Here is a 10,767-nt window from a genome sequence, read left to right as displayed (position 1 = left end):
TTATTACTAAGAACAAACAGTTAAAAGGGCTAGCAGGAGTGAAGTAACGAGGTGCACATCACGCACGGCTCCCGACCTGTGCCTTTGCCATCATTTAGGACACGCAGCTTGTTAACCCTCGCAGCAGCAGGAGCAAATGGAGACCCCCCCCCAGGTTTTCCTAAACTAAACACACTTCTTTTGGCTGGCTGCAGATATCCCTAACGTTCTCTGTCACACCAGAGAAGTTACAAAGGCTTTCTCAAGTTCAAGGCAACAGCAGCGTTTCTTTACAACCATTTCTCACGCCTCCCCTTATAAGGGTGGTGAGGCACTGGCACAGATTGCCCAGAGAGCTTGTGGGCTGGAGGTGGCTCTGAGTAACCTGGTGTGGTGTGGAACATGTTCCTGTCTGTGGCAGAGGGTTGGAACGAGGTGAGCTTTAAGTCCCTTCCAACCCCACCCATTCTGTGGGTGATCCTATGATTCTATCCCTGCAATGGAAAATGGTTACCTGCAGGCAGGATGAGGGGTTGGCAACAGCACAACCAGGCTATTTTTGGAAGAGCACTCCTGTGGGTTTCTGGGCTTGCAAAAACCTCTGGGTTTTTAGGTATGCATGAAAAGGAGGAGAATGTTTCAAGACTGGGAGTGGTAGATTTTTAGTCAAGAAAAAAAGCAAATTTAGTCATTAGCAGCAGCAGGAGACCCCATTTTAAAACATGAAAAGATAACATGTTCACATGACAAAATGGCCAGGACCCTTTGACAGTGCCCACCTTTTAAAAGGTGGGTTTGAGTCTTTACAGTGACAAAGGGTTTATTTAGTATCCTACCTTTGTTTCCAAGGACCTCCCCTCCACAGAGCTTTAACACCTCCCTGTGCACTCCCATCGAAGCCAAACTCCCAGGTCAGCCTGTTGACACAGGCAGGAACATCACCAACCACAGGCACAGAAACACCACTGCAGAGCACAGGCTCCTACTGCAGCGCTCCAGGCACCCTCACTTTAACCTTCTCCACATTAAAAAGCAAAAAAAAACCAGAAAGCCTCGTATCTGAAACTAAACAAAGTCACCTTCAGAGCTGAACAGGGTTTACATTCAGAACTATGGCTACAAACCTACAATTTTCACTGCAATGTCTTTTTGAATTTAGTGGAAGATGCTATTTCTAGACAATAAACCATCTAATTAGGCTTTTCAAGCTAATCAGGTTACAAAATGCCTTCTCAGAAAGTCACAACAGTTTAAAAAAAAGCCCTCCAATGGCAATTTAATTATGCCTGATAGACATTTTGGAGAAGCAGGACTTGTGCCAGCAAGCGAGGCTGCACCTAGATCCCACTTCCCTTGCCGGGAGCTGTGTGAACACACCCCTCTTTATAGCAGTCATTTCAGTGCTCACTCGAGTGAAACAACAACACTTCTAATTGCCAGACTAACATTTGTGGTTTTACACACCTGTGCTACCTCAAGAGACCCGACTTAACTGTTCCTCTTCTGCTCCACTTCGTGCTGACAGAGAGCCTGTCAAGCTCCGTTAGTACCAGGGAAAAAGGGGCAAGAGAAGAATTTCAGGCTGAAGTTCTGTTCTACCCAACCACAACAGCAATCCTGCCATGTACCAACTGTCCACCGAGCCCCTCGTCACTCAGGCTCTGCTGCTGCCTGCCCTGTGCTCGCAGTACTTCGCTACAAAACCTGGAGTGTTTGTGAGAGACTCACTAGCACAGCAAGGCTAAAACCAAACCACTAACAGTTAACTACCCCATCCCCAGAATGGGATGAGGGTACATTTGTAAAAAGCTTCGGTCGCAGCAAAAGCTCACAGTATTTTGTATCTGCTATTCTGTACATGCAGCATCATCAGAATCAGCTGGTCCACACTTTAAAGTGTCCCCAAACCACCTCCACCGTTCTTCTAGAGAACGATGAGGACAACTGGAAATGTCAGGTCTTACCTAGCAGCGTGCTAAGTGGGAAAATGAAAGTTTTTTACTGCAGCACACACAGCTGAGCACATCTGAAAGGTGAATAAAATATCTCCTGCTGTACACACGGACTCTTGTGCAGCCTCTTCCAGATTTCACCAGCACACTCCATGTTTCAGTCAAAGCATGTGTCTTGTGACCTCCACACCTCCTGTCACTTGAGGAACAAAGATGAAGGTAAGAAGAGGCCACAGCTACTGTTTCAGCTTTTCTAAAACAGGTTCTTTGGGGGCTCTGGTGTAAGCATCAGGTTCTGAAGTGTACCTCTACACAGCATGAGTGCACACATTGATGGTAACTACATGAAAGCTACTTCCCTTAAAGATCCAGACATTTCTGCCTTTCACACAACATCATCATCCTGCCATTGACTCCTGCTTGGCCTTCTGGACTGGCACCTCTGTCCTACATCCCAGGACATGCCAGCTGCTATCAGCTGTATCACTACCAATTGTAGTTGTGGAACCGAAAACGGCCCTCCAGCGTGGTTCAGACTGTACCATTCACACCATTGAGACCCAGATTGTGGTTACAAACCACTGTGATAACCCCCTGGTAACCGTTACACAGGTGGAGCACGACGAGCCTTCAGTCCCTTTCTGCGTCGCTGACAGGGCACTGCACGGCCAGTGTGTCAACACCCTCTACAGACAGGTAATTTGGAAGGGGAACAGCTTGGCAGCAGCGAGGTAAAATAAAAGGAGGGTTAGAATTTTGCTGCATGATAAAAAAGTTGACCGAGTAACTGCTCAGGGCACTTCCTGCCCGCTGACAGCGGCACCGTTCACTACTGACAGTCTACACCGTGTCTTTGATCTACTGAAACAGTTGTACAGCTCACATGAGAATTCGATCCTGGGCAGTACTTTATTCTATCTTGCGAGCGGCAGAGGAAGAAAGGGAGGACATCTTTTCAGCCAAAAAAAATCCACAGTCACAAAAAGCGGGATATTCACTAGGAGATGACACCAGGGACTGGTGCCTTTAGGTTGTCCAAGACTATGCTCTGGAGATGCTTTACACAGACGAGCAAGATGTCCAAAACAAGGCCAACTGTGGTGTAAGATGCAATTTACCCTTTAATTTCCTGCCTCAATTTCACCCAGCCACAGAGGATGACTAGATTTCAATATGAACCGTTACCTAAATCATATAGTCGGTATGCAGATATATGTCTGTCTTTAAAAATTTACTTAAAAACTGCTTGAGCTGCAGGTCGTATCAGTCTGATCTGGAGAGTGAAGGCAGTTCCAACAGTACAACAGAGACTTGTCTACAGGCAGGTAAACGAGAGTCTGCTTACAAAGGGGTAACAAAAGCTGCTGGCTGGGCTGCCAATGTTGCACACAAACTTTCATAGGATGAAGATGCTGTGGATGAGATCCAGGATGGGAAAACTGAGCCAACACCTGCTGCTGTTCTAATTTTTTTTTTTTTTTTTTTTTTTTTATTCTCCTCTCACAAGAGGGGGTGGGTAGACTATACAGAGGAGGGCTGTACAAAACTGGGCACTGGGCAGGCATTTCTTCAGCAGGCAATCCAGGCTCTACCTGTCCTTGAGCTCTCTTGTCACCCGCTTGGTGATGCGTCCACACATCAGGCCGATGAGGAAGAGTACACAGATGCCAACCGTGATCACGGACAGTATGTAATTCTTGGATGGAGAGGTCATAACTTGCATGGCAAGGTCAGAAAAGCCTTCTGCTGGGGCAACCTGGAGGTGAAAAGGGAGTAAATGAGCCAAGCTGTGCTTTCCATGCAGCCCTCAGCTGTGGCATTTTATCAGCTCTAGTCTCTGGTACCGCTTTTGCCTCTTGTTGTCGTCAGACTTGGCCTGAACCAGAAACAAGCAGGCAATGATTCACCTGAAGGAATCGCTGCTCAGGAGGCACCTTTTTGACAGGAAGTTCTGCTGCCCCTATTTCATAGCCCTAAACCTTCTCTACAGGAGACTAAGCCCTGTATGCCCAAAAGACAGTTAAATTGTGCATTGTTGGGAACACCTCCCAGACACAGGGAGAGTAAGATCTAAGTTCAAAGAGGACCTGTTTCCAGTTCTTCTAGACCAAACTCAAAATACTGAACTTCATTCAGAGACAAGAATTTCATTCCAGCTGAAGTTTTTCATAAATAGCTCGCAACTGAGAGATCTAATGCATAAAAAAAGAGGGAAATCTTATCCATATTCACCTTTGCAGCATAGCTCCACATTTCAATCCGATCATTAAGGCGTTTCTTGCATTCAGGCTGCAACCTCACCCGCTTATCTTCCAGGGCTTCCATTAAGCATGACATTTCTGTAACGTGCAGAAGATGGTGTTACAAAATAGAACCAGCAGCTTCATCAGCGTGCTGAGGAAAGGGGCACTTCCATTCTCCTGCAGGCCGATGGTTACAGGGCTCTCCGAACAAGCACAACATTTACAAACCCCTGCACCCCTGAGGCTGGACCTTCACCATCGTGATCAATGTTGCACCTGGAGGTGCGAGGAATTTTGACTTCCAAAAAGAAATGACAGTCTGTAGCCAATATATCACTCATGTGATTTACATGAGATTTCAGGAAGTCTGCTAAATTTGCACCTTCAGTGAGCTGTACACTCCAAATTCCATGCCGCTACCCTTTGGACAGAGCTAAGATCAAATTCAGCTCAGGAAAAAAACACAGTCTTATCTCCTTAGGCTTGTTAGGAGTTTCTTTTGATCAACAAAATATTCTGAACTGTTTAACTTCCTGAGTTTTCACACAGTGCTGTGAAAAGGAAGTGGTGCCTGTGGAGTGGCTTGGCCAACTCATGAGCTCTTTTATATGCTCATAAGAGACACCGACATCAAATTTTGTATTTTATACTCATGCTACCACACTTGACTAATCCCTAATTGGAGGCTTTCTGCTTTGCAGAGAAGAGTTATTTAGTTCATAGCAAACAGGCAGCAAACTTTAAGCTAACTGCAGACTTTTAAGACACAATTGTCAGTTCAAGCACTCGTAGGCAGAGCCCTCTGTAAGCTACAGACTCCTGCAGACCTTCAGTGCAAACACATCAGAACACACATCAAAAGAATTATGACAAAGCAGGAATAAATAAAGGATATCCAGAATTTCAAAAAGGCATTCAGTAACCAGCACAAAAGATAATGATCAGGAAAATACTCGGCTGCTATTTTTAACGCCAGATAAACTCTGCAAGATGGGAAAGTTCAGAACTATTTTCCTGAAACAGCCACACATACTATGGTAGCTCATGTAACAGCAGTAACAAAGTGCAAGAGCTGACTCAAACAGGAAAGAAAGTGTTAGGAAATACTTATTTGTACTATATTTCAAGTAGTCTGAACTTGCTGAACTCAGAGGACTTGGAACAGCTGATGAACTCCCAACGCCTTTAGCTGCTTTGTGAACTTAGAAAATCAAGCCACGATTACATACTCTTTGCCATGTTGGAAAAGAAAAACTGGTATGTTCAAGCAGAGAAGAAAAAAAATTAAATCAAAGTACTTCAGTTTAATTTTAAATACTGAAACAAAGAAGCCAACCATGGACAAAGACTGACACAAAGAAAGAAGGACCAAGAGGATTAGGTAAGAATGACTCTTGTGAACCAAACCAACTTGCTGCTTTATGAAAAGCAGCTTAGTTCTAGGAAAGCTTTCGATGCTGTCTGATAGAACACTGTAAGCTTGGGAGCTGTATCTTGTGTGAAGCTGATACAAGGTGGGAGATAAACCTCACTGAAAAATGAGTCCATGTGTATTAAGAGCTCATTTTCAACAGGATTTAACTGAGGAGGGATTTTACAGAAGGTTTATGGATCTGGTATCATACATTGTCAGCAATCATACGAATGATGGCACAAAAATATACTCATTAAGTCTGCAGGTAACTGTCTGCAAAGGTATTTTATATCAGGACTGAGGAATAAATAGGTCCTGCCTGGGACACAAGGAAGGACTTCCTGATACCCATCCACCTACCACCTGTTCCATCCTGTTGCCCACAAATGACTGCTGGAAATACCTTGTACTTAGGATTACACTGGCAAGAAAATAAATGCAGGTGAAGTGTTTCAGGAGTGGGAGGTTACACAAGTAGAGCACAGGCACTTACGGCGTCCTCTCCCCGGTGGAATGGCAGCACAGTGGTGTTTGATGTCGAGGGCACAGGCTGTGTGGAGCACTGGGTCAACAAATATATCTGCTTTGCTCTCCTTCAGCATGTTGAGCACTTCCTGGGGAGGAGGAAATTACAAGTACACCTCAGAAAAGGGAGAGAGAACAAAGCTCATGTTGCTCAGTGTTTCTGAAAGGTGTACCGACCATTAAAACCCAGGATCATGAGAAAATCCACCACTTGTGTCTGGATGAGGCTATGAATGCTAGTTTAGGTTTAATTAAGTGTCCTGGTCTGTGACACTCACAGTATTTCTGTTCATTAAAATACTTGTATTAATCTAAAATACAAAGACAACATGCCAGGGTTCTTCAGTGAGAACTGAAATCAGCCCTGGGGTGATTCCTACAGCCGTGCCCAGGCCATGCCCAGCACCCAGGCAGCCTGCAAAGGAGACAGCACCAGCAAACAGATCAGTGACAACAAACTTTGGCAACCACAGTCAAGAAAGGATTCAAGCCTGGAACTGCAAAGGAGGCACCGTCGACACAATTTTGAGTGGCAAATTGAAACTGGATTGAATCACTGCAGGCCAGAACAGAGATGTGTAGGGAAACCTCAGAGCTCCGGCCTCATAACAGCTAGAACATGACCTAGGCTGTGATCTGGAAAAATCACACACTTGTGCAGGGATGGGATGCCTTTTTGAGCACATCCAATTTATTTCCTTTACCTTCTTGCACATTTCAGTTTTTATTTTCAGCAGATTCACTTTCAGGCATTCTTCCACCTGCCCCGTCTGCTCCTGAGCTGCTGCTTCTTCCGCACACAAGCTGGAAATCTATTTCAAAAAAGGTGTTTTAACATAAGTAGCTCACAACAATCATTCTGCCTTTTAGCACATTTATATCCCAATACATTAGTTCATCACGGGGCACAGCTGGAGAATACATGATGAGATTCCTTCCCCCCCAAATCCCCAGAGCCAAATGCAGCCTGGCTCATGCAATATGCATACCCTTTGAAACCCAGCAGCAAGTCAATATTGCTGCACTGAGGAGGAGGGCAGGGAGGAAAACAGCATGGAAAGAATGTGAAAGTATGAAATAAGTAACACTCGAAGCATGACCAACTCTGTTATCAAAAGCGAAAACTCAAAAACCTGAATGTATTTCAGTTAAGGCTGACAAGACCAGAGAACTAATAGACTTTTTTTTTGACAACAGGAAAGCAGTATTTTTCCATAGTCACAAGTACAGATGAGATCCCAAATAAAAAATTCAACTTCATATTAGCACCACACAGAAAACTGCAGCTCTTGCACACAAAAGAATTGCAAAAGTCACAAGCAGAGACTCTGACCAGCCAGAGGCAGCTCAAAGGGATTTGTTTTTAATTTCATTATCGGGAAGGTTCTTGTTTTAAGAAACAAAAATCTGTTACATGGAGGGAGTTCTCATCCTGAAAATGTAGCTATGGAGCTACTTTTCCTACCTCATCTGAACAGTGCATCTGAAGCTGGGGATCCAGCCGGTAATCGAGGGCTGATTCCTGGATGATGACTCGAATTTGGTCCTCGCAGTCAGGAGAGAGACGCTGTGAAGAGGAGAAAGCCATTAACTCACTCACTGACCTTCATTTTCATACATCAGTCACCTTGCATTTTAACCTCTGTATTCTCCAATCCCTGAGCAGGAACATAAAAACCTCATTTACCTACAGCCTGTCACAAACACTGAACACGCCACGAGCCCAGGTTTGATTTGCTGTTCAGTGACTGTTGCTCAGCACGATCCTGCACAGGTTCTCATCTGCAAGCTCTACTCACCTGGTCTGCATATTTCAACTTCAGGCATGAGATGACCTGCCCTTCCAACTCTGTATCATCCTTGGCCCTGTTCAGGATATTCTGGCAGAATTTTGGGATGTCTGCTTTGCACGCCTTCCTGAGCACGGGGTTTAAGCGGTAATCTAAGTGGGAGAGGGGACAGGACTTCATTAGAGAACACATCTCTTTAAGCTGCAGAACACAACACTCTGAAAGACACTGGATAGAAATTTCCTGGATGACACTGTACCACCAAGGAACTTCATTCTGGGGGAAAATAGTATTTCTTCACAACAGAATTTCAACTTGTGAGGTGAGAGCTTTAGGAATGAAGAGGATGCAAAAACACATGCTGACCCTCAAGAACTTGACTGAGATCAGAGTGTGCCCAGAAAAACATGAAGAATAAAACAAAACTGATATTCTTCCAGCCATGCAAACCACTGAACAGCTCAGGCAAGCAAGCCAAGTTTTTTTTTTCAGAAGGACATACCTGTGTTCTGTGTGATCTGGCGCTTGGTAATCATCTGCTTGCACTTAGGATCCATCACTTCACTGTTCTTGTTTTGTTTCAAACACTGCAGCATATTTTTTGAGTCTGCCTCTGGACAGAACCGCTGCCGAAAAAAAAAAAACAAAAAACAAAAACCAAGTTTCATCACTAAGCACTTGAAAAAGCGAAACCCAAACCCAACCAGCAGCTTCCAATTCATGGAAGAGAATAACCACATGCCCAGCGTAGAGAGAGCACAGAGCTGGACAGTCCTGACTGGCTTCCAGGCACCACCTCCTGTTGGCTCTATCAAAAGCAAATTGCCTTTATTTATTTCCTGTTCTTAAGATACAGCAAAATGGAAAAAAAATACCCACCAAATTAGGCCTCATACGTAAATACTTTTGCTCCCCTTTATTTTAGAAACTAAAAAAAAAGAAATCTTTAGGTCTCTACACATGTTACTGTTCTGTATAAATGCTGTCTGGACAAAGCAACTTTATTATTAATGCTCAGGACAAACTAAGACCACAGAGAAGGACAAAGCAGAGAGGAGTTCACTGATATTAATGTGCCCATTCAGATAGTCAAAAGTGAACCAGCTTACCCAAAATTCATACCCAGATACTACTTTCTTTTGTTAGAAACTAACTCTGTGGGTGTAAGATAAGGCTGTTGCATCTTCTAATCCTCACTACTTTGGTGAGATCACAGGTCTTTGTTTAAAAACATGAGTCTGCACTGGAGAGCAAAAAATTCTGAAGATGTGCTTCTTCAGCCAAAATGTGGAGTAAGGGCACTGCACAAAACCCACACATACCGATGTTTCAGGGCTTGCAATTTTTGCTACTGTGGGAGAATGTCTTATATGAACATTCACTGCTGCTTTCCACGTGGTACCACTTTCAGCTATCATTTAGAATTTTAAATTTTGCATAATTTTGCCTGCTTGATTGCTTTGATGAAAGTCTGGGTGCACCAGGTCAGCAGTGATGCGAAGATTTTGCTCTTCTCTGTAATCGTAATTTCTTCACCGTGGCATAAAGCCAATCCACATCCACACTGAATGAACACTGCACTAGAAGACTGTGCACAGATTGCCTCCTCAATTCTGCAGGCAGTTGGGTAGTCAAATTTATTAATGCACAGGCTTTGATCAGGAAGTTGGAAGAGAAGAGCCCTGAAGAAACCTCAGCCTGATTCAGAGTCAAGAAACAGATTACTCTGCAGAAAAAGCAATCACACTCCTGAAACACCACAGCAGTCTCCTAACAAGCCTTTATGGGAAGCTCGAAGCCAACAGAGCTCTTATATCCCAACCTCACCCTCTTCAATAAGCACTAACATTACCTTGATCATCTGCTTGCAGACTCTCATGAGTGTGTAGTCCAGTTCTGGATCCATCATCTCCGTCTCCTGCAGCTTGAACACCTTCTGGTGGCACCGTGTGCTCAGCTGCTTCTTGATTTCCTTCAGGCATTCAATAATCTGCAACACAGCATTGCAATGTAAGAAGGGACACCCTGTGGATACAGTTCTGTCACACACAGCTGTGCGTCCCCCCAAGGACCTCCCTTCACCTGACCTGGGCAGCGAAGCTCCCAAGGCCCAGGTTTTATCAGTCATTACCGGCGCTCATTTCCAGGACTCGCTTTAAGCTCATCTTTTCTCACAAAGATTTAAGGAGATGAAGAGGGTTCTCCTGGACTTACTCCAAACACACAAATCTCATCTTGCAGACATTATGCCTAAGAAGTCTTTTAGCAACATTTGCAGTAACCAGCTGCTAATAGCTTAAAATTAGCATTAACTGAGGAATGAAGTGCTCACAGCTTCGCATTCACCCAGTATTAACGCTTGTGCACCAGTGGCAAAAAAAGAAATTAACATTCCAAGTATTTCAGTGATATCAAAATGAAAATCTCAAGCTGCACTTACAGGGGCAAAAGTGCTCTTCAAAAGTTTTCTGAAATGAAAGTACAAATTAAATTGTAAATTATTAATAAAGTTCATTACCTGAGCGTTGCCATAGGGCACGTTTTGGCAGTAATTCTTGATGTCACTTTTACAAGCCTCATAGAGTTCTGGTTCAAGTCTGATATCCTCAGTCTGCAGGACAAATTACAATATGAACTTTATTAAATAGGACTCAAGGCTATTTTACTTTGTTAATCTCTTAACTAGAGGCCTCTACTCACAAAAAGCAAGAAACTCTCACAACAGGCATTCGGTTTCTTTGAATTTAAGGGTCTTGGGTGTGAGAAGTGACATTAGTAAGAAATCAACTTTGCAATTCCCTGCAGTGATCAGTTAGCTTTTTAGACTGAAGAAAAGATTTAAATCAAATTTTAGAGCTGCTAAG

At 43.9% G+C, this 10,767-nt stretch overlaps 1 protein-coding gene across 1 annotated transcript in view; it reads right to left on the bottom strand.

The window, feature by feature from the left end:
- Window positions 1-2,820: 2,820 nt before the first annotated feature.
- The window catches only part of GLG1 (golgi glycoprotein 1), a 71,374-nt gene continuing 63,427 nt past the window's right edge, over window positions 2,821-10,767 (bottom strand). Inside the window, exons 18-26 of the mRNA XM_027895740.1 lie at window positions 10,422-10,514; window positions 9,756-9,893; window positions 8,406-8,529; window positions 7,913-8,055; window positions 7,579-7,680; window positions 6,818-6,925; window positions 6,082-6,202; window positions 4,164-4,270; window positions 2,821-3,687 (exon numbers count right to left, since the gene is read on the bottom strand). Of these exons, the coding sequence (XP_027751541.1) occupies window positions 3,520-3,687; window positions 4,164-4,270; window positions 6,082-6,202; window positions 6,818-6,925; window positions 7,579-7,680; window positions 7,913-8,055; window positions 8,406-8,529; window positions 9,756-9,893; window positions 10,422-10,514 (1,104 nt within the window). The 3' untranslated portion in view covers window positions 2,821-3,519. The remainder of the gene's footprint in view (window positions 3,688-4,163; window positions 4,271-6,081; window positions 6,203-6,817; window positions 6,926-7,578; window positions 7,681-7,912; window positions 8,056-8,405; window positions 8,530-9,755; window positions 9,894-10,421; window positions 10,515-10,767) is intronic.

The sequence above is a fragment of the Empidonax traillii genome, unplaced genomic scaffold (genome assembly GCF_003031625.1).
Source record: "Empidonax traillii isolate 1590-97213 ecotype Southwest subspecies unplaced genomic scaffold, ASM303162v1 scaffold465:size698125, whole genome shotgun sequence".
In the NCBI taxonomy this organism is placed as follows: domain Eukaryota; kingdom Metazoa; phylum Chordata; class Aves; order Passeriformes; family Tyrannidae; genus Empidonax; species Empidonax traillii.
Note: the sequence above shows the minus strand (reverse complement) of the source record. Positions and strands in the feature narration are given on the sequence as shown.